Source organism: Pristiophorus japonicus, chromosome 1 (genome assembly GCF_044704955.1).
Source record: "Pristiophorus japonicus isolate sPriJap1 chromosome 1, sPriJap1.hap1, whole genome shotgun sequence".
NCBI lineage: Eukaryota > Metazoa > Chordata > Chondrichthyes > Pristiophoridae > Pristiophorus > Pristiophorus japonicus.
In genome coordinates this window covers 501,454,610-501,479,094 of record NC_091977.1, presented here as the reverse complement: position 1 = coordinate 501,479,094, position 24,485 = coordinate 501,454,610, and the positions used below count along the sequence as shown (strand labels likewise).

Sequence of the window (24,485 nt, the reverse complement as noted above, 5' to 3'; positions counted from 1 at the left end):
GGAATCAGTCTGGTGAACCTTCGCTGCACTCCCTCAATAGCAAGAATGTCCTTCCTCAGATTAGGAGACCAAAACTGAACACAATATTCCAGGTGAGGTCTCACTAAGGCCATGCACAATTGCAGTAAGACCTCCCTGCTCCTATATTCAAATCCCCTAGCTATGAAGGCCAACATACCATTTGCCTTCTTCACCGCCTGCTGTACTTGCATGCCCATTTTCAGTGACTGATGAACCATGACACCCATGTCTTGTTGCACCTCCCCTTTTCCTAATCTGCTGCCATCCAGATAATATTCTGCCTTCGTGTTTTTGCCCCCAAAATGGATAACCTCACATTTATCCACATTGTACTGCATCTGCCATGCATTTGCCCACTCACCTAACCTGTCCAAGTCACCCTGCAGCCTCTTAGCTTCCTCCTCACAGCTCACACCGCCATCTAGTTTAGTGTCATCCGCAAACTTGGAGATATTGCACTCAATTCCTTCATCTAAATCGTTAATGTATATTGTAAAGAGCTGAGGTCCCAGCACTGAGCCCTGCGGTACTCCACTAGTCACTGCCTGCCATTCTGAAAAGTACCCGTCTATCCCGACTCTCTGCTTCCTGTCTGCCAACTAGTTCTCTATCCACGTCAGTACATTACCCCCAATACCATGCGCTTTGATTTTTCCATTTCCATTGTTTGCGAAGGCTGATCTCCCTTGAGCTTCTCTCAATCTGTTGTTGATTGCTCGCATTGTGGGTTGATGAGGTGTGATCGGCCGTTCATGTGGCCCTTGATTTTGATGGCTTCTGGCACCACTGTCTGCTGTTGAAGGCCTGCTCTCCTGCCTTTGTCTGTGTGTGGGGGTAGCGGTTTGTTTCACAATGTGAACCCCTTGTTCTGATGCCTCGTTGGTTGTCGTACCCGAAGTATAGATCAGCCTCGTTTATTCTTCGCCTGCCAAGAACGTCTGTGCGACCAGTGCTGCTGCCTCAAGAGTCAAGTTCTTAGTCTCTATTAGCTTTCGGAATATGCCTGTGTGGCCTATTCTTTCAATAAAAAAGTCTCTCAGTACTTCTCTCCTTAGTTCATCGGGGAACTCACATGAACGAGCCAGCCTCCGAAGTTCCGCCACGAAGTCAGGTATGTTTTGGCCCACACAGCGCCTGTAGTTGTAGAACCTGTGTCTGGCCATGTATAGGCTGCTCGCTGGCTTCAGGTGGTCTCTCACTATTGTGCTCAACTCCTCAAACGAATTGCTTGCTGGTTTCTCGGGTGCCAGCAGGTCTTTCATTAAAGCGTATGTTTTCGAGCCACAGCTGGTCAAGAGATGGGCTCTTCTCTTGTCTGCCTTATCGTCGCCCAGCCAGTCTTTGGTCACAAAGCTTTGCTGGAGCTTTTCTATAAAGTCATCTCAATTGTCTCCAGCAGTGTTTTTCTCATCTGAGCTGTTGGTAACCATTCTGTGGATTCTGTGATCCCGTAATTCGTCGCCGCTGTTAAGTCCTGACTCTAACGTACTGACTTACACAAGACACATGCTGAAGTCAAGGTCACTCAGGACCTGCACCTTTAATTCCAGCTCTCCAGTGCTGCACTTACCTGAGACCTCCTTTTATATACCACAGACAGGTATGGAGTGTCTCCTGTAAGTGCACCCCTGGTGGTAAGGTATGTTTATTGTTACAGGTCATATCCAGTTACAGTCATGTATAGCATGGTAAGATACAGTATATACAGTAATGTGAGATACATGACAGAGGCATTCCTGAAGGTTCAATCATGTAACATTCTGACCACATTATGCCTGCCCATGTGTTGCCATTTCAGACCCCCCCCTATTTCAGACCCCTATTTCAGACCTACATTTGAGAAACCCCTATTTGAGAGACCCCCTTTGAGAAACCCCCATTTCAGACTCCCCCATTTCAGACACTCCCCATTTCAGAGCCCCCATTTCAGAGGCTCCCCATAGACTCCCGCATTTCAGAGACTCCCCATTTCAGAGACTACCATTTCAGAGACTCCCCATTTCAGAGACTCCCCATTTCAGAGACTCCCCATTTCAGAGACTCCCATTTCAGAGACTCCCCATTTCAGAGACTCCCCATTTCAGAGACTACCATTTCAGAGACCCCCCCATTTCAGAGACCCCCCCCCTTGCTTTCAGAGTCCTCTTGAATGCCAAGATTTCCAAACCAAACACTGAGACCAATTTCCTTTCCCTACCCAACCACACCAAATGCTAAAAACCTGAAATTCCCAAGCTCTCGCGGTTCCCGACTCTCTAGTCTCCTCCATACAGTCGCGACTCTCTGCGGGTGACGTCTCCAATGTCGGAGGCTTCTCTAACAGCAACCGGTGACGTCACAAAGTGGGGGGTGAGGTGGGGGTTGCACTGCGGTAGGAAATTTAAATCGCTGAATCTCCCGGGCCGGAGGAGGTAGCGCTCGGGGGCGGAACCTCCGATTTTGGGAAACTCGCAGTCATTACCAAAGGGTTAGGATCCCTATGTATGCGGCAGGTATTCAGGTTACAGGGTATATCACAGGTGCTGGCTGGTACCCAATCTTCAAATAATGAAAAACTGTCAGTAAGTTAACGACTAATGCATCTCCATTACACAGGGAGTCCCAGGAGTTGCTGGTCCCCCAGGCAAGGATGGTCCCAGAGGTGAGAAGGTAAGAGTGCTGTTAATAATGCAATGGAGTGATTTACCGTAATTGTCTTTTGGCGGTGTTGAATTTGAATCCAGATCATACTGATGAGATATATGCATCCTATGGGATGTTTTGAAGCTCAAAAATAAGGGTGTCAGCTGAAAGCACCATTATTTTACAGCTGCAAAACACTAACAAGTACAGAATTAGCAATTTCAGAGAGATGATAAAAATGGTTGGTATGGTAAAAGGAAGAAATTAGCAGGGAGTGTTATTCTGAGGCTATTGGAATGCTGTGTGGACAGAGTAAACAAAGTCTTGCTTCAATGTAAAAATGGAATCAAATATTCCACTCTCTAATCACACATTGTTCAACTTGCTGAGCATACAATTCACCCGAACTATTTAAAACATGTAGCTAAAATGCACTTATGGAAAATGATACAAAAATGTTAAGGTGGCACAGCGGGTTAGCGTATGACTCATGTTGTAGTTTGACAGAAGGTGAGTTTTTGAATCTTTACCATGTCGTTCAAGGATGGAAACAATGAAAAGTCAGAAGGCACGCCACCACAGGCTAATTGCAGGCTTTCGAGTGACATTGACAGAGGCCTGGAAGAAGCTGCCCTTTTGAATGGGAATGTTTGTTTGGCAACAGGTCAAATTAATCATCTTTCCTTGGAAAGATTAACAATACTAGAATTACGAAGGTGAACATATCCTGCCCGATGACCCATTGGGTAAATGTAATCTGTGGTACAGTACGAGCTATACAGACCAGGATCGGTTCCGTGCTGAGTTGGCTCACCTCAGTCAGAGTAGTGGCAGAGACACTAAAATTGGCCTATTCAGCAAAAGAGAGAAATATCTAGCCAGTTTCCTTCTCGCTGTCTAGTGACCCCTGTTGGAAAGTACATCATGTGCATCAAATGGCATGCTCACATGTGAAAAATAGTCACCAGTGGAATTTGGACATTTGCAATGTCCATGGAACTGTGCCCCGGCATGAGTCAAGAAAGAGGTGTGATGCCCCATTTCATAGTCCCACGTGAAATCAAAACAGTTCCCACATTACAGAAGACTTATTGTATTGATCAAACTCTATGGAAATGTACTAAGACTTCAAGCAAAGAGCATTGGCATAAAAAAAAGAAAGTATCTGTAATCGTGACCATGAAACTACCAGACTGTTGTAAAAACCTATCTGGATTCTTTAGGGAATGTAAGGGGTGGTTTGCAGGGGGTCAGCTTTCCCTTCTGACCTTATATGTGCGATTCCGAATCGTTCCACACCCTTGGTTCTAGACACTGGAATTATGAAGGGACTGTGACAGACTTGGACAGACAATCGGTTTCAAGGTAGGAAGCAGGTATGGCTTTATTGTGTCTAAAAAGAAGTAAAAAGGCACACCTTTAACAATACACACAGACCAATACACACTGAAGGGTACAACACATTGAATAAAATGTCAAATTACAGCCTGTGGGGAAAAGAATACAGCTTAAACTCTAAATGGGGTAAAAAGAAGAATGCAGATACATTTACACAAGTTATCCCAGGCTCCCTCCTCCCAATTCCCCTAACTAACTAAGTTATAGCTCTGAGGGTTCAGGGGCTATGTTCACCAATCCCTTGAGACAGTTGCCGGTGAATCGCGGTTTCGGGGTTCGCTGCACTTGGCCTTCTAGGCGAGCCGTACCCCGGACGGAGGAACGGACTTCAGACTGCGTAGTCTTCAGTTGGGGTGCATCCGTTGATGCGGTAAGTTGCGTTTCGGATGTATGGGATAAGCACCAACTTTCTTTGGTTTTAGTTAGTCCTTTTAGGTAATTTCTCACCCGTTGGCCGTTCAGAAGTAGATTGTAGAGTGGAAATAAATGTCGATTCTTCGGTTTTTGCTGAGTTGGTTTTGGTTGGTCGTTTCGCTGGTTGTGGTAGCCCGGGTTTGTCAATTTGGTTGCTGACAACTTTCCATTTCGTGGGCCTCGTGCTCAGTCAATTCTTGATGAGTTCTAGTAGTTTCCTTCACTGCTCCATTTCTTCACTCCCCAGCTCTGGCTGCTTGTGTCTGTGTCTGTGTTTGAGTCTGTGCGAGTTCCAGTCTCTGTGTTCTGCTAGCTTTGAGTTCTGCTAGTTTTGAGTTCTGCTAGTCTGCGTGCTGCTCCTGTCCTTGTAAAAACTGGGGGATAGATATATCCTAAAAAAAAGGCTCCGTTATCTCCCATCAAATCTCTTGGGCTCTGTTTAAACTGTTCTGTCCATTGATTTTCAAATGTCTCCTTTGTCAGCAGTAACTCGATTAGGATGTGAGAATGTGCTATCATTGGTTTTGCATTGTTTTAGGATTGTCCAGTTTTTCTGACCATGATTTCCATTGTGCTTGATTGGGTAATTCGATTATCTCTTAGAGGGTGAATAGCCTGGGGTCTTGAATACACGAATTTGCTTCAGACGTTGGCCCCACCTCCTGTATTTGGTAACTCTTTTTCGCAGCCAAAATGTTGTAGAATCTTAAAATTGATATGCTCCTTCCCATAGATGTTTAGGGGATCTCAAGCTTCTGTAATTTAGGTCCATTTTGAATTCCCTTTCCTATGAGTCCAAATACTGGGGGGGGGGGGGGGGGGCGGTCTCCATGAATGCATTCCCTTTTATCCCCCGCAGGCTTCGTCTGTCCCTTTATATTCATTTTAAAAGCCCAGAAAGGGATTTTTCTCTGGAGGGGAAAGGTACCTGGAATCTTTGCGAGATATTGGTAAATTCTACATTCCCCCCTGTGATACCATATCACTTATGGTATCATTCTTCGAGGTGAGCAAAGTTCCTGACTCCCAAGAGATAACCTTCCCCGTAAATTAGCTAAACTAATATCCAAAATGCATTACCCTTACGCAACATCACCATGATGCACACTTTTCCCTTTACAGGTACAAACTTTTTACATATATACCCTCCCAGCTTGGAGGGGGTTCAATCACTACAATTGCATTTCAGCACAGTTACATTTCATTTCAGTTACATTATATTCACCAGCATATAAGCAACGTACAACCACATTACAGAAGGAAAAAAAACATAGGTTAAAATTAAACAACATCAATTGATCTCCTGAGGTTTGTCCATCAACCGGTAATGTCTGGATCCTGCCCTAGAGAACTGCTCTCAGGCTGGCTGACACACAAGACAAACTCAAAATAATCACCTCAACATTACTGCAACATTACCCTCAATTCTAAACTAAACCTTAAAATGTAAAATGGTGCAGTCAGCTGCCTTAATCTAAAAATTACAGCGATGTACAACCGCCACCCTTCTCCGGGTGGCCTGGTTAGTCCCTGTCAGGCCCATGCCTTGTGTGGCCTGATAGCCGCCTGGATGCTAGGGTTTCCCTGCAACCGGTGAGCTGGAGACCCTTGTCTCTGGGACAGCTCATTGCTACTGCTCCTGTGAGACCCTCACCGCTGGAGGCGGCTGGCTGGTGGTCCCTACTCTGAGCAGCCTCTGTGCTTCTGACCTTCGGCCTTTCCTGTCGGGCTGCCCTTCTCCGAGGGTAGAATCGCTGAGGCTCAGATGCTGGTGACCACAGTATCTTTGGCCGTGGTGTACGGAGGGTCCTTCTCAGGGCTTGGGTTACTGGGGGTGTGTCCGAATCCCAAACGATGGGTGGGATAGCCCCTCCAGTACTGCAATTCACCATCCCGAAAGGCACGGTTTCTGAGCCTGCCACATTCCCTGTGGGCCCTCCACCGTCGGGGGCGGCCAAAGGAGGATCCCTGTCCTGAGGATGGTTCACCCCTCCCGGCTGCCCTCTGTGCTTGGCTGACCCTGGGTTGTATAGCTTGCACTGGTTCCCTCTGCATGGGGTTCGGTTTTTGAATGGGCCTTCACCTTATGTATGTAGACCTTTCCCTCTTCCCCCACCGCTGTCATGATTTTCTCCAGCAGGAGCTTGATTGCCAGGGGTCTCCCATCAGCGGATGTGTATCCGCGATGGGACCAGATAGCCAGGTATTCCGTACATGAATTGCAGGTGAACATACTGTCCGAGCAAATCGTCTACGGGGTAGGGAATTCCTCGGGGTGGGTCACCACGTAAATTATGGCGGACAGTTCAGCATGCTGGGCGCTCATGGTGCTGGGGAGCTTGATTGCCAGGGCAATACCTGCCCTTGGGTCATAGACTCCACACCCAGTGAGTCGTTCGCCAACAGATACCGTGCTGGACCCGTCCACGTAGATGTCCCGGCCTGTAGGGTGTAACCCAGCCCGAAGGCCAATATTCACCTCCCATACCCCTTCTATGGAGCACCTGTGGGCTTTCCCTGGATAGATTAGGTTGGCTGCGAGCCTTGCCCTTCTACTCTGAGGTCCATCTGGGAGAGTAGCAGGGTCCAGCGAGCAATGCGGGCACTGCTCACCATCCCGTCCTTAATCCTCCCATCTAGGAGCATCTGAGTAGGTGTGTGGTGGGTTAGGAGTGTTAGAAGAGACCCTCCCGTAAAGATCAAGGATCTTTTCACTGCCCAATGTGTGGCTAGGAGGTGTCTCTCACAGTTGGAGTACCCCTTCTCCAAATCTGTGAGGATCCTGGAGGAGTAAACCACCGGTCTCAGCTGGCCGTGCCGCTCTTGAAGCAGCACTGAGCTCAAACTGTCCCCGCTGGCTGCCACCTCCAGGAAAAACTCCTTTCCTACATCTATCGCTCCTAAGGGTAGCGCTGTCTGCAAGTCCTTCTTGAGTTGATTAAAGGCTGCCTCGCAACCCTCATCCCAGGCCCACTCTACACTCTTGTGTCGGAGCCTGAGCAGAGGGGCTGCGGTGGCTGCATAATCCTCAATGAAGTCTCTGCAGTACCCGGTGAGCCCTAGAAAGGATCTTACCCCCGTCACTGTGTTGGGGGCTGGTAACTCCTGTACTGCCTCCCTTCTAGCCTTGTCTATGGCCCTTTCCCCAGCGCGCACAGTCAGCCCCAGGAATTTGACTTCGATCTGGCCGATCTGTGCCTTCTTGGGGTTTACTTTAAACCCTTCTTCTTTTAGCAGCTCCAGCAGCTCAGCCAGCAGTGGGCCATGCTCCTCCCCCTGATCGGTGAACAGGAGCAGGTCATCCAAATACCAACTGCTGGGGTCTGCTAAAGCCCTTTAAACAGTTCGCCATGCATTGGTGAAAAATGCTGGGACTATTGTGGAAGCCTTGGGGAAGACAGTTCCACATGTATTGTTGGCCCTTAAAGGTAAAGGCGAACTTGTACTGGTCCTCCCGTTTTAAAGGAATGGACCAGAACCCATTTGAAATATCCAGCATTGTGAAAGTGGTCGCAGATGCTGGAATACTCCCTATGAGATCCGCTACAGCTGCTGCAGTGGGAGCACAGGCAGGGATATTCTTATTTAGTACTCGATAGTCCACGGTGGCCCTCCATGAGTTGTCCGGTTTCTTAACCGGCCACAGTGGAGAGTTCACATGGGTTGCTATCGGTCTTAACACCCCTTGCTCTACCAGTGATTCCAGCGCCGTTGTCAGATCTGCCTCTGCCTCCCTGGGGAAGTTATATTGCTTTTGTGGGGCCATGGGGTCCCCTACTATACTAACTTCCACCCCCGTTACCCTACCACAGTCATGTTTGTGGGTGGCAAATGCTGCAAGGTGTGCCCGTACATATGCCTGGTACTCCACTGGGGTGTTACTGACCAGTAATTCCAAGTCATAACCCTCCTTTGGCTTCACGATACACAATGTTCCCTTGGCCCCCTTTTCTGGGATCACCGCCACCTCACCTTCCCTGTCAGTCACTATGGCTCCCCATAGACAGTGGTTCCTGAGATCCACTAGGATCTGGTGGCCAATGATAAAATCAGCTCCCATTTCATCAGGGCACACTTCCATTTGGTTTTGAGTGTCCCTAACTGAATGGTGAGCGGGATGGAAAACGAACCAGTTTGCTCATTGCCTGTGAACCCCACTAGACTGTACGGGACCCCGTTCGATAGAGGTGAGGTAGCTGGGTTACCTGCATATACAAGGGTGTTGGAAGCACCAGTATCTAGCAGGTAGATCCCTTTCACTTTCTCCACCTCCATCGTAACGCACGGTCTCTTCCAGGCATCGTACTCTAGGGAACACAGGTACACAGGCTGCGCTGGCTCTAGTCATGCATTTGAGTAGGTTGGAGCAGAGGGTTTTACCGTACCGGCTACTGGACAGGTTGCGATGGCTACTGCTCCCTGTCCGTTTGAGTGTCTGTAGGGCAGCTACGAGTGTCTCATATGAGTCGGATGTTCCTGCCCCGGCCTTACAGGCTGGGACTGGAGTGGCCTTTCCCTTAGTCTCTTTCCACGGGTTCCTACAGTCCTTCCTCCAGTGCCCACTTTTCCCACACCCAAAACACTCGCCCCCTTTGTGGGGAGGGTTCCCACCTTCCTGATGCCACTCTCTCTTGCCTTGGCTGGGTTTAATCTCATGGACCCTCCCTTTAGAGGAGGGTTCCTCTGTCCCTCTACCGTTCCGGTAAGCCAGTGTCAACTGTCTGACCACTGTCTCCTCGGTGGTTCTGGGATCTCTTGGATCGAACCAGACCTCGGCTTTTGCCTTTACTCCAGGTAAGCTGTTTGCCACCAGGCTGCGGAGCTGGTGAGCCAGCTCATTAGGGGCCAGATGGGCCCGGTCAAGAACCCTACTACAGGCCCTTTCGTAGACCGGCCACAACCTGTCGGCGAAAGCCTGTGGAGTCTCCTCATAGAGCTGCACTGTTTTCTCCACTCGGGAGAAAGGACTCCCGTCGTTCATACCCATGACCTCGAGAACCACCTCCTTAACTGTAGCGTACGTGTTTCGCCCCTTTCTGCTGTCTGCAGAAGGGAATGGCACAGCTTGGTATCTAGCGAGAAGAGCAACAGCTTAGCCTGCTCCGAATCATCGCACCCATTAATATCCCCTGTGTGTTCCACTTCCAGGAAGTGTACCGAGGGATCCCCCTGTTGGGTGAGCTTACTTAGGTGGCCTATCATAGCCCTCAGTTTTTGGGTGTCGTGGGGGACTACGAAGTTGCTTTCCAGGGGTCCTGCTGCCCCATTGGCATCAGGCGGGCCAAACTTCTGCTGCCGGACCGGGTGCATTGGCCCTGGTTCCGGCCCTTCTTCTATTGGCTCGCCCTCTTCCCCCTGCTGCCAAGCCGAGTTAAAACTCGGGGCTGCCGGTGTTGGTAGTTTGCAATCCTTGCCTGCCCCACACTCTGGCTGACACCCCTGCTGTCCCGGGCCATTCCTGGGAGCTACAGGCGGTGACTGAGGGGTTTCTCCTTGCCCAACCAGGTGTTCCTTGGCTAAACCCAGGTTTATCAGGCACACCATGCCTTTAGCCCGGGATAGAGCAAGGTTCAAGCTTTGGATCTGCTGCTGGCAGGGGCCGTGGTCTCCTGCCTCAAATTTCCTGGTACTGGCTACCTTATAGGCTACCTGAATGTCTCTCACCCTCTCCCCGTACTCTTTAACTTGCTTGGCGAGGCAGGAATTCTCTTCCCGCAATGCCAGTTCGCTATTCTTGGCTTCAATAATCTGACACTGTAAAAGGTCCAGTTGGGTTTTGTACCTTTCTTTAGTGAGCTCTCTACTTTCCTTTAACTGTCCCACCTCTGTCCACAGCCTTTCCCCGACTGTGGCCCTTGCACTGGACCTCCCTTCTGCCTGCCACAATACTCCCTTTAATTTCTCATTCTCCTCATCTAGAAGCCGGATCTGTTGCTGAAGGCAAATTAGCCAAATGGCCTTCTCTATCGAACTTTTATGGTCCTTGCTCTCGGTCCATTGAGCTGCAGCACCTTCTGGACGCTCAGCATACAATCGATCGAGTACCCACTCCTTAGCCACATTTACCCTCTTAAACACATACGAGGAAATCCCCTCTTCCATTTTGCTTCGTTTCCTGAAACCAGTCTCTCTCTTATCGCGTCCCTTGTACCAGTGTCCCATCTGGGTCGCCATTATGTAAGGGGTGGTTTGCAGGGGGTCAGCTTTCCCTTCTGACCTTATATGAGCGGTTCCGAATCGCTCCCACACCCTTGGTTCTAGACACTGGAATTATGAAGGGACTGTGACAGACTTGGACAGACAATCGGTTTCAAGGTAGGAAGCAGGTATGGCTTTATTGTGTCTAAAAAGAAGTAAAAAGGCACACCTTTAATAACATACACAGACCAATACACACAATAAAGTGTCAAATTACAGCCTGTGGGGAAAAGAATACAGCTTAAACTCTAAATGGGGTAAAAAGAAGAATGCAGATACATTTACACAAGTTATCCCAGCCTCCCCCCTCCCAATTCCCCTAACTAACTAAGTTATAGCTCTGAGGGTTCAGGGGCTATGTTCACCAATCCCTTTGGACAGTGAATTGCGGTTTCGGGGTTCGCTGCACTTGGCCTTCTAGGCGAGCCGTACCCCGGACGGAGGAGCGGACTTCGGACTGCGTAGTCTTCAGTTGCGGTGCGTCCGTTGATGCGGTAAGTTGCGTTTCGGATGTATGGGATAAGTACCAACTTTCTTTGGTTTTAGTTAGTCCTTTTAGGTAATTTCTCACCCGTTGGCCGTTCAGAAGTAGATTGTAGAGTGGAAATAAATGTCGATTCTTCGGTTTTTGCTGAGTTGGTTTTGGTTGGTCGTTTCGCTGGTTGTGGTAGCCCGGATTTGTCAATTTGGTTGCTGACAACCTTCCATTTCGTGGGCCTCGTGCTCAGTCAGTTCTTGATGAGTTCTAGTAGTTTCCTTCACTGCTCCATTTCTTCACTCCCCAGCTCCGGCTGCTTGTGTCTGTGTCTGTGTTCGAGTCTGTGCGAGTTCCAGTCTCTGTGTTCTGCTAGCTTTGAGTTCTGCTAGTTTTGAGTTCTGCTAGTCTGCGTGCTGCTCCTTTCCTTGTAAAAACTGGGGGATAGATATATCCCCCAAAAAAGGCTCCGTTATCTCCCATCAAATCTCTTGGGCTCTGTTTAAACTGTTCTGTCCATTGATTTTCAAATGTCTCCTTTGTCAGCAGTAACTCGATTAGGAGAATGTGCTATCACTGGTTTTGCATTGTTTTAGGATTGTCCAGTTTTTCTGACCATGATTTCCATTGTGCTTGATTGGGTAATTCGATTATCTCTTAGGGGGTGAATAGCCTGGGGTCTTGAATACACGAATTTGCTTCAGACGTTGGCCCCACCTCCTGTATTTGGTAACTCTTTTTCGCAGCCAAAATGTTGTAGAATCTTAAAATTGATATGCTCCTTCCCATAGATGTTTAGGGGATCTCAAGCTTCTGTAATTTAGGTCCATTTTGAATTCCCTTTCCTATGAGTCCAAACACTGTGGGAGGGGCGGTCTCCATGAATGCATCCCCTTTTATCCCCCGCAGGCTTCGTCTGCCCCTTTAAACTCATTTTAAAAGCCCAGAAAGGGATTTTTCTCCTCTGTAGGGGAAAGGTACCTGGAATCTTTGCGAGATATTGGTAAATTCTACAGGAAGGAAATCTGCCGACCTTACCTGGTCTGGCCTACATGTGACTCCAGACCCGCAGCAATGTGGTTGACTCTTAACTGCCCTCTGAAGTAGCCCAGCAAGCCACTCAGTTGTAAAAACTGCGACAATACGGACTGCAGCTGTTCAAGAAGGCGGCTCACCACCATCCTCTCAAGGCCAAGTAGGAGTGGACAGTAAATGCTGGCTTTGCCAGTGATGCCCACATCCTGTGAATGTACAAAAGAACAGGGTACAGATTCACTACCATGGTTCTTAACATGTCCATTAGGCACCACGTGGGTTGAGATCTTGAGCACATTTGGTACCAGAGTTCCCTCTCTCCTCCCCTCCTCTCCCTTCCCCTCCCCTCTCATTCTTTTTCTTAGGATCAGTTGAAAGAGTGACAACAGCAGGAGCCTATGAGCAGGTCCTTTAGCTACCATCTTGGCTGAAGGTAGAGTGGAAAGACGAATGAGTGGTAAAGAAAGAAAACAATCAAAAAATTGGGTGTGAAAATAATACAATGAAAATACTGGTGTCTCAGTACTTTCACAGGGACATGACAGTCACTTTTTCTGTAAAGTAGCCCATCTCTTGGTGTAAATAACAACTGGCAAAACTATCATCATCGCAGAGAGAAGGTTCAATCCTGTAATAGTGCTACTCTTGGCTGTGGTTGCTGAGGAGTTCAGAGTTTGGCTGTAGTTGTTACATGGAGTTAACACTTACTGTAAGGAAAATAGATATAACATATGACAAGTCAAGGATGAGAAAAGTTCATCAAGATCACCCTTCCGTCTGCTCCTGAAACCGGCAGATTGAGGCCAAACATTTATCATTCTTCCTGTTGTCTGGTACAGGGACCGCCTGGTACTGATGGTGAGCCGGGGCTACCTGGAACTTCTGGTGACTCCGGGCCGGCTGGAATCCCTGGACTACCAGGGGAAGGTGAAACTGGAAAACCGGTAAGTCATCCCTAGTCACAAAACAAATTCTGCGGGGGGGGGGGGGGTTCTGGTGTGGAAACCAAGAATTGCAATGATACTCCAGTCACGTGTGCTAATTAAATACACACATATTTGCAGAATGCCTCAATTCAGAGATACAACTAAACTATTCCTTTCAAATCACTAAAGAACATTACTATTATGAGTAATGAGGGGAGTGCCATTGATGATAATTTGTTCACCCCTGGTTTTGTAAAATGTTAAGGTTTAAGGTCATGCAAAATTCTCTTTGGAATGATAAAATTGACAATTTTGGGGGAACTTAATGTAAAGCCATCTAAAGGAATGAACGAGACAATGAATTTGACATTATGAGGAGCTGGGATCTAGCTTCAAAATAAGCTCAGATACAAGAATGAAAGTCTCCCCCCTCTTTTATCTATATGGGCCGAATGGCATACTCCTGCACCTATTTTCTATGTTTCTATGTTTCTATGTGTCCTAAGTGAAATGAAATGTAGCCCCACCCTATTTCCTGGAAAGTTTGAGTCCACCATACGAATTGGCTCACAATTCTGTAATACTTGCCACTAAATTGGCAATCTGTCTGAGAAAGATTACAAGCACGGAAGGTGTGCTAAAACAATTGATGCAATGGGAGCTGGTGTCCGAGGGTTTGTAGAGTGTGACAGAGTAAAGGAAATATTAATCAGCATCCTGTCCTGGGAGTATTTGAAACTGATACCCAATAACAAAAATACAAACCTGTGCTGTACTCTAGCATGAGATCACCTGGTTCTGACTAACCCACTTTGTGTGGTGAAGACATGTTGAATTTCAAGTCATAAATTGACAGCATGTAATCACAGTGTATTGACAGTTTGATTATGTCATAAATGATAAGAGAAAATAACACCCTTGTGATATAGCCTCTTGGTTTTCAACTACTCTGTAATATAGAGCTTAAGCTAACACTTCCCAGTGTACAACAAATTCTCAAATGCAACTGAGTTTTGTTCGGCGGTGGGGTGGGGGGAGGCGGCGGAGAGAAGGAAGTGAAGTTTCGAGCAGAAGAGAGAATTCTTTTTGACAAGGGGTAATCAGATGGTGGATTCATACATGCTGCTGTTGTAGCCAACTTTCGAGCAGAATAAATGTTATCCTCCTGCTCTCACAGGCAGTTTCAGGAGAATTGTATGTGACCTAAGAAATAAGAAAATCTATTTAGGATTTTATATATAAATAGTCATTGATATGAATATAACAATTATTTACATATGTTATACATGTTATATAGAGAGATAAATATAAAGTTAGCTGTAGCATTCATATCAATGACTAGCACTCTGATAACATCTTCAATTTTTTCCCCATTATGTGAACAAAAGTAATTGGACATTTTCTTCAATGCCCTTTTCATTAACATGGGTTTACCTTAATTAGAAGTATTACCTTGAAACACAGCGTGGTATTTTTTTTTGATGATCTGGTGTTTACTTTGATGTTATCTGGCGTTTATAGGGACAGCCTGGTACGCCCGGCATGGCGGGACCTGAAGGACCCAAGGTGAGCCAATTAATGTTGAATGAAATCATGGTTTCTCTTGAAAAGAACTCAGCATGAAGCTGTCATATTTAACCTGTTTCATTATTACTGTTCATGGTTTTCATTTGAGCACAGATGGCAAGGCTTATGAAATAGCTTCTTTTACCTAGAATCTGACTGGAACTACAAGTGCAGCTGATAGTAAAGTATTAAATGTGAGGCTATTTTAAACCAGACCTCCGAAAACTCAGTGTCAATAAAATCAAATGTATCAGTCAAAGTAGAGCTAGTCTGCAGAGTTTTTGCTGTTTCTTAAAGAGTAGGCAGATGGAGTATAATGTTGGAAAGTGTGGGGTCATGCACTTCGGCAGCAAAAAATCAAAGAGCAAGTTATTATTTAAATGGAGAAAAATTGCAAAGTGCTGCAGTACATACAACGGGACTTGGGGGTACTTGTGCATGAAACACAAAAGGATAGTATGCAGGTACAGCAAGTGATCAGGAAGGCCAATGGAATCTTGGCCTTTATTGCAAAAGGGATGGAGTATAAAAGCGAAGGCTTGCTACAGTTACAGGGTATTGGTGCAGCCACACCTGGAATACTGTGTGCAGAACGGTTGAGTAGGTTCGGCCTCTACTCATTGGAATTCTTATTGAAACGTATGAGATTATGAGGGGGCTTGACAAGGTGGATGCAAAGTGGATGTTTCCAGAATAAGGGACCACCCATTTAAAACTTGAGGTGAGGAGAAATTTCTTCTCTGAGGGTTGTAAATCTATGGAAGCTGGGACATTGAATAAATTTGACAGAAATACAGTTTCTTAAACGATAAGGAAATAAGGGGTTATGGGGAGCGAGCAGGGATGTGGACCTGAGTCCATGATCGGATCAGCCATGATCATATTAAATGACGGAGCAGTCTCGAGGGGCCGTATGGCCTACTCCTATCTTATGTTCCTATATATCTTAATGATATGACTATATATTTCTATCTAAGAATGTCAAGGCATACACATATTTTTTTCCAGCATCATTGCTGATGCTTTTATTCATTGTCAAAATCAACAACAGAAGATAATGAAGTCTTCAAAACATGCAGGGCAGTCAGTCTGCTAATCTTAAGGAAATAGCAGGATGTTTCATGCAGTAGTTGTTTCTAATATTCGGTTGGTCCAAATGTGGCTTATTTTCCATTTTGCAATGTCTGAAGGAGATTTAACGACCTTTTCTCCCTCGGCGCCCACGACGCCTCCTCCTCCTTCTCCTTCGTTTCCTTCCACCACGTCTTCTTCCTCTTCCATAACTTCTCCTAGAATGGCTTCTTGCCATAGTAGTACTTTGGCTTTTCTCTGACTACTGCTACCATTTGAAAAACGTTGCCATTTTATATAGTCCTCGGGTTGTAACTTTCCCCATGACACCCATTGTGATGCGTACATGTGCATGACACCGATTGTGATGTGTACAGCTTAACATGTTTACATATGCCCTTATATGGCATTGATGCCCATATTGATGTACACAATGTGCACTTGCTTACATTTCATGTCCTTTTTTGGTATTGATGTGCATGTGTAGCTTACATTTTGCTGCATTTGGTCCTCATTATCCCTTATTAAGTGTTATTGTGAATGTTAAATGTGGTTATTTGAATGTCACTAATGCGGTGGTTGCATACAATTGTATAAAAGCATACTCAACTACAGACCCTGTTTCTCTTCTGTAGTACAGCATAAAGCAGGGCCAAGGAGGTGGGCAGTTTGAGATTGAACAGGGTGTCAGCTGAAGTGTGGTGCCAGGCGGAACTTATAGCATGCCTGAGATGGGGGCCTGAAGACATAAAGCAGAGCCAGGGCATAAGCCAGATGAACAGCCCTGAACTGGAGCCCAAGGCACAGCTAGGAGTTACATGCCTGAAGTGGAGCTTAGGATGAGGACCTAAAATGGAGTGGAATAAATCAGAGCAAATGAAGTGGAGTCAGAGGAAAGAGAGCAGGCCTCAATTATAGCCACAAACTGGACCTAAAGTGGAGCTGAAAAATGGATCAGTATAGTCCTGAATCAGAGCCACATGAAAGGAGGCAATGAAAAAATGTCATAATCATATTTAAAAATAATAAAAATTATTTAAATTCTATTGAAAAAGTGTGTGTTTCCTTTTATTCTGTTAGAGGGGGACTTTCAGGCCATACCCACTGGGCAGAAACGGGATGGCACACTGCCAAGCTTAATATTGAAAAGTTCTTTTGAATTGTCAAAACCTTTTCCACTTTTGTTCATGGATATCCTTTCCTCATTCACATTTGTCTTATGTCTCCTTTTTAAATGTGCAGCGCCTATTTATTGCCACCCCTTAACACATTTGTTACTTGATCCATGTCCCTTTGAACACTTCTCCCTTACACTTGTCACCTAGCCAAATCTTAATGACATCAACAAATGTTGTAATATATTGAACTGCTTTGTGTCATTTCTGGACGCCATGAACATCAGGGGACTTTGTCATTCTTCTGAATCTGGAGCTTTCAATGTTGAGTAAGTTGCTCACATTAGACTGTGTACTCAAGATAGAATTGCATTACATGGAATTCCCTGCACAGAAACAGGTCATTTGGGCCAACTGAGCTATGCTGTTGTTTGTGCTCCACACAAGTCTCCTCCCGCCCATCTTCACCAACCCAACCTACATATCCTTCTACTCCTTTCTCCCTCATACTTATTCAGCTTCGCCTTAAGTGTATCTATGATATTCATCTCAACTACTCCATGTGATAGCAAATGGATGGATAGGGTAAAGAAGTTACTCCTGAATAGTTATTGGATTTATTTGTGACTATCTTATATAAATGGCCCCTAGTTTTGGACTACTCATAAGTGGAAAGAGAAGGAAGTGAAATCATCGAGACTTTCCAATGCTGATAGTAGCAAGAAAATTCTGCTGGAGAAGCTTGTCTATAGACATCCATTGAGGATGGGATTAGATTCATTTTGAGATGAGAGGGTTGTTCTATGAGGAAAGATTAAATAGATTATGCCTCTGCTCTCTAGAATTTAGAAGAATAAAAGGTGATCTCATTGAAACGTATAAAATTCTGAGGGGAATTGACAGGGTAGATGCTGAGAGGTTGTTTCCCCTGATTGGAGAGTCTCGAACTAGGAGGCATAGTCTTAGGATAAGGGGTCGGCCATTTAAGACTGAGATGAGAAGGAATTTCTTCACTCAGAGAAATGTGAATCTTTGGAATTCTCTATCCTAACGGGCTGTGGATACTGAGTCATTGATTATATTCAAGACTGAGATAGATAGATTTTTGGACTCGGGGAATCAAGAGATATGGGGATCGGGCAGGGAAGTGAAGTTGAAGTTGAAGATCAGCCATGATCTTATTGAATGGCGGAGCAGGCTCGAAGGGCCATATGGCTTACACCTCCTAATCCTTATGTCCTTATGTTCTTATGTTCTTATTTGCGATTGCTCTCAGGATCAATTATCCTATCAAAATGTATAGTCTAGGCTCACATATGATCACTGGGGTGAGGTGGCAACACCTGTGGAGAGAAGAAATTAGGACACTGGAATATAAAAACACATAATTTAAAAGTAAAAAGCAACAGTGGAGTAAATTAATTACTCTCACACCTCGATTTGAATTGATTATTTCTGAGGTCAACATTCTTTTTTTTTCTTGCAGGGTGAACCAGGGGATCCTGGTTTAATGGGGTTACCAGGAGACAGAGGACTTCCAGGTGAAGGAATCCCAGGACCGTCAGTAAGTCAATTTGATATATTGTCCAAAATAACCCTAAAACAGGGTTGAGTCAAATGCTTAAAGTCACATTGTCCCCTGAATTTGTAAGGTAATAGAAGCTTCATTCTTATGAGCTGTAAATAGCTATTCTGCATACGCTTGTTCTTCAACTCCACAAATACAGCTGATAAAAGAAAATAGATCTGAATTTAATCTGTTTCAACCCATTCCTGATTTGACTCTATGTTGGCAATTTCACTCAGCGAGTGGCCCTACTGAGTACAAACAATTTCACTCCCGCTGAGTGAGCTTGCCAATATACAGCCAAAGGATTGATGATATGGTGCAGCCAACATTCCTGTGTTTGACAGGAGCAATGCACCCAAAGTGCACTGCACATGTCTAGGCTGACCTGCAGCCGAATTTGGTTTTCTGGATCATTGACAGGATTTGTAGACGCAGGCCTGCTTTCTGACAGAACCTGAGGCCTGCTACTGCGGGTTTGGCCACTGGCCTCAGGAGCGCGTTAACCAAAAGGCCCAATAACCCAAGCTAAGGAGTTAGTGACTTACCTTTGGGATACTCTTCGATTATGCTGCAATTTATGATGTCACTACCGTAGCAACCATTGTTGGTTAAGAGTATTACTCTACAGCTGGTTGTACTACCTGAGGTCACATCGTAGTTTCTGAGAGCAGTATCAACTTCTTAGGAAGCATCTATATCTGGGCTCTTCATGACAGTTACAATAGAACATGGAGCGAGAGGCTGGAAAATCTCCTCTTGTCACCGGGTCTCCGTCCTTTTTCTTCCCTGAATTTTAGGGCTACGCAATAGGCATTTCCCAGGGACATCAGAACATAGGAATTGTTGGGAGAGAAAAGGCCGAGGTCCATTTAGTTCATTTTCTACCATCCCGCTAGTCACAAGATACAATGATAATGGAGTTATTGATTAATCACAACAATCAAACTCTATCAGTTAGTCTACAACAGACCCAGAGCAAATGTCAGGATAATAGCATTGCACATAGAATATAACACATGGCTGCATAGGCATTAAATAATTCTTTGCCTTTTTAGAAAATTCACATTAGAGACCCAAAACTCATACAAGTTTAATTTATTAAGGAGAGAGTTGTATGTTTGAAGTCTAGCTTGAAATAATTCCCTGACAATAAGGTCCCAGCACTGCACAATTTATAGATTACAAAGCAATAAGTTACATATTTTATGTCTTGCAAGAGTGCACAACAAAAGTAAATAATATTAGAAAAAGCAACATAAACTTCTAACTCAGGCCTGGCTATATGGCGCGTAAGTGAGCTGTTCCAGGATGATGGATGACCTCTTCTTTGTTTCCCTAAGTCAAGCCCCTTTTCCCCCATACTACACTTACTCAGGCCAGAGACAATGATGGAAATCATCTCATTTGGAGATTCGGATCGAATTGTTTGAACTGGATTGTTTTCAGTTCATGACAACATCTGAACCTTCTAACCATCATTCCCTAAAGAAAGAATTTGTATTTATATAGTCCATTTCATAACCTTAGGATGCTCCAAAGCGATTTACAGGAAATTAAATACTTTTAAAATGTAGTCACTGTTGTACTATGGGAAAATATACCTTCTTGTAAACCATTACAAATTATTAATCTTTCATGTTAATCTGTCCTGATGATGTCACAATCACCTGTTACATAACTCAGTTATTTCAGCTCGAATTGTTAATACAGGTTAGCATTTTCTTAAGACTGTAGAGTGGGTAAAAAAAGCTGTAACTTTTAGGTGCATTTACCCTACAAGTTTAATGTTGGTGCAAAGCATCTTCCAACTCACACCAATATTAAACCTGTATAGTGTAAGTCTGAAGAAAGAGTTATACCGGTGACTGAAATGAAGCTGAGTCAGTCAGTGTGCGTGAGGTAAGAGTCAGTGTGCGTGAGGTAAGAGTCAGTGTGCGTGAGGTAAGAGTCAGTGTGCGTGATGTACCAGTCAGTGTGTGTGAAGAATCAGTCAGTGTGTGACCTACGAGTCAGTGTGTGTGAGGTATCAGTCAGTGTGTGTGACGTACCAGTCAGTGTGTGTGAAGAATCAGTCAGTGTGTGACCTACGAGTCAGTGTGTGTGAGGTATCAGTCAGTGTGTTTGAGGTATCAGTCAGTGTGTGTGAAGAATCAGTCAGTGTGTGACATACCAGTCAGTGTGTGTGAAGAATCAGTCAGTGTGTGACAAACCAGTCAGTGTGTGTGAAGAATCAGTCAGTTTGTGTGAATCATAGAATCATAGAAGTTTACAGCATGGAAGGAGGCCATTTCGACCATCATCTCTGTGCCGGCAACACGAGGCTATCCAACCTAATCCCACTTTACAGTTGAGGTTTGTAACCCCAATTCCATTTGCCATTGTTCTGCCCACTTGAACAGCTGATTGATATCTTCCTGCAGGCCACAGCTTTCTTCTCCATTATCAAACACACAGCCTATTTTTGTATCATAGAAACATAGAAACATAGAAAATAGGTGCAGGAGCAGGCCATTCAGCCCTTCTAGCCTGCACCGCCATTCAATGAGTTCATGGCTGAACATGAAACTTCAGTACCCCATTCCTGCTTTCTCGCCAAACCCCTTGATCCCCCGAGTAATAAGGACTTCATCTAACTCCATTTTGAATATATTTAGTGAATTGGCCTCAACTACTTTCTGTGGTAGAGAATTCCACAGGTTCACCACTCTCTGGGTGAAGAAGTTTCTCCTCATCTCGGTCCTAAATGGCTTACCCCTTATCCTTAGACTGTGACCCCTGGTTCTGGACTTCCCCAACATTGGGAACATTCTTCCTGCATCTAACCTGTCTAAACCCGTCAGAATTTTAAACGTTTCTATGAGGTCCCCTCTCATTCTTCTGAACTCCAGTGAATACAAGCCCAGATGATCCAGTCTTTCTTGATAGGTCAGTCCCACCATCCCGGGAATCAGTCTGGTGAATCTTCGCTGCACTCCCTCAATAGCAAGAATGTCCTTCCTCAGGTTAGGAGACCAAAACTGTACACAATACTCCAGGTGTGGCCTCACCAAGGCCCTGTACAACTGTAGCAACACCTCCCTGCCCCTGTACTCAAATCCCCTCGCTATGAAGGCCAACATGCCATTTGCTTTCTTAACCGCCTGCTGTAACTGCATGCCAACCTTCAATGACTGATGTACCATGACACCCAGGTCTCGTTGCACCTTCCCTTTTCCTAATCTGTCACCATTCAGATAATAGTCTGTCTCTCTGTTTTTACCACCAAAGTGGATAACCTCACATTTATCCACATTATACTTCATCTGCCATGCATTTGCCCACTCACCTAACCTATCCAAGTCACTCTGCAGCCTCATAGCATCCTCCTCGCAGCTCACACTGCCACCCAACTTAGTGTCATCTGCAAATTTGGAGATACTATATTTAATCCCCTCGTCTAAATCATTAATGTACAATGTAAACAGCTGGGGCCCCAGCACAGAACCTTGCGGTACCCCACTAGTCACTGCCTGCCATTCTGAAAAGTACCCATTTACTCTTACTCTTTGCTTCCTGTCTGACAACCAGTTCTCAATCCACGTCAGCACACTACCCCCAATCCCATGTGCGTTAACTTTGCACATTAATCTCTTGTGTGGGACCTTGTCGAAAGCCTTCTGAAAGTCCAAATATACCACATCAACTGGTTCTCCTTTGTCCACTTTACTGGAAACATCCTCAAAAAATTCCAGAAGATTTGTCAAGCATGATTTCCCTTTCACAAATCCATGGACCTATCATGTCACCATTTTCCAAATGCGCTGCTATGACATCCTTAATAATTGATTCCATCATTTTACCCACTACTGAGGTCAGGCTGACCGGTCTATAATTCCCTGTTTTCTCTCTCCCTCCTTTTTTAAAAAGTGGGGTTACATTGGCTACCCTCCACAGAATAGGAACTGATCCAGAGTCAATGGAATGTTGGAAAATGACTGTCAATGCATCCGCTATTTCCAAACTTCTTAATCATACTCCCTATATTCAAGTCTAGATCATTGATGTATGCCACAAAAAGCAAGGACTTAGTACTGAGCCCTGCGGAACCCCACTGGAAACATCCCTCCAGTCACAAAAACACTCATCAACCATTACCCTTTTATTCCTGCATCTGAGCCAATTCTGGATCCAGCTTGCCACTTTGCCCTGGATCCCATGGGCTTTTATTTTCGTGATGTTATCAAGAGCTTTGCAAAAATCCATATACATTACATCATTTGCACTGCCCTCATTGACCCTCCTGGTTACCTCCTCGAAAAATTCAATCAAGTTAGTCAGACATGACTTTCCCTTAACATATCCATGCTGACTGTCCCTGCTTAATCCATGTTTTTCTAAATGTAAATTTATCCCGTCCTACAGGATTTTTTCCAATAATTATCCTACCACCAAGGTTAAGCTAACTGGCCTGTAATTACTCGATCTATCCCTTTCTCCCTTCTTAAACAAAGGTAGCAAATTAGCAGTCCTCCAGTCCTCTGGCACCACACCTGAAGCCAGAGAGGTTTGGAAAATAATGGTCTGCTATTTTCCCTTTTGCTTCACTTAACAGCCCAGGATACATTTCATCTGGGCATGGGGGTTTAGCCACTTTCAAAGCTGCTAAACCCCTAAATACCTCCTCTTTCACTGTTTATTTCATCTAATATTTCTCCTCCTTGATAGCAGTGTCTGCATCGCCCCTCTCTTTTATGAAAACAAACGCAAAGTATTCATTAAGAACCATACCCACATCTTCCACCTCCACACACAAACTACCATCATGGTCTCAAATAGGCCCTACTCTTTCTTTATTTATCCTCTTGCTCTCAGTATGATTGATAAAACATCTTTGGGTTTTCCTTGATTTTACTTGCCAATAATTTGTCATGCTCTCTCTTTGCTTTCCTAATATCCCTTTTAATTTCACCCCTGGACTTTCTATACTCCTCTAGAGATTCTGCAGTATTTAGCCCTTGGTATCTGTCATAATCTTCCCAGTTTTTCTTTATCCTCCCCTGTATGTCCCTAGTCCCACCCTTTTTCTTTAAGGACACACATTTGGCCTGAACCCTGCGGATCTTCTCCTTGAATACCTCCCACTGCTCTGACACTGATTTACCTTCAAGTAGCTGTTTCCAGTCCACAATGGCTAAATCACCTCTCAGCTTAGCAAAGTTGGCTTTTTCCCAATTTAGAACTTTTATTCCTGGTCCATCCTTACTCTTTTCCATAACTACCTTAAAGCTAACTGAATTATGGTCACCAGCACCTAAATGCTCTCCCACTGATACCCCTTCCACCTGCCCAGCTTCATTCCCTAAAACAAAATACAGAACCACCCTCTCCCATGTTGGGCTTGCTACATGCTGGCTAAAAAAGTTCTCTTGAATGCATTTTAGGAATTCCGCAACCTCCATACCCTTCACATTAATTTTGTCCCAGTTAATATTAGGATAGTTGAAATCCCCTACTATTACTGTCCTATAGTTTTTGCACTTCTCAAATATTTGCCTACATATTTACTCTTCTATCTCCCTCTCACTCTTTGGGTGTCTATAGTACACACCCAACAGTGTGATCGCCCCTTTTTTGTTTTTCAGTTCGACCCATATAGCCTCGTTTGATGATCCCTCTAACATATCATCCCTCCTCACAGCTGTAATAGTTTCTTTAATCAATGCCGCGACCCTCCCTCCCATTTTACCCCGCTCTCTATCCCGTCTGAAAATCCTGTAACCAGGAATGTTGAGCTGCCAGACCTGCCCCTCTTTTAGCCATGTCTCTGTAATAGCTATGATATCTTACTCCCAAGTCTGCCTCATATGTGTGAAGAATCAGTCAGTGTTTGACGTATCAGTCAATATGTTTGAAGAACCAGTCAGTGAGAGTGCCTTCTCCAGGGACGCTCATATCACTCCAGAGTCACCTTGCGTCCTGACTCTGGAATTAGGCTACATTTACAGTATAGGGAGTTGTCTGACTTCCCACCAGAGAGCCTCACATACTAAAAGTGCATTTTGGAAAGATATAAGAGCATGAGAATTAAGGAGCAG

The 24,485-nt window shown here is 45.1% G+C and overlaps 1 protein-coding gene across 1 annotated transcript in view; it reads left to right on the top strand.

Annotated features, from left to right (window-relative positions):
• col22a1 (collagen, type XXII, alpha 1) overlaps positions 1 to 24,485 on the top strand; it is a 463,862-nt gene that overhangs the window by 375,005 nt on the left and 64,372 nt on the right. Inside the window, exons 36-39 of the mRNA XM_070888428.1 lie at positions 2,617 to 2,670; positions 13,003 to 13,107; positions 14,611 to 14,655; positions 18,328 to 18,405. Coding sequence (XP_070744529.1) covers positions 2,617 to 2,670; positions 13,003 to 13,107; positions 14,611 to 14,655; positions 18,328 to 18,405 — 282 coding nt within the window. The remainder of the gene's footprint in view (positions 1 to 2,616; positions 2,671 to 13,002; positions 13,108 to 14,610; positions 14,656 to 18,327; positions 18,406 to 24,485) is intronic.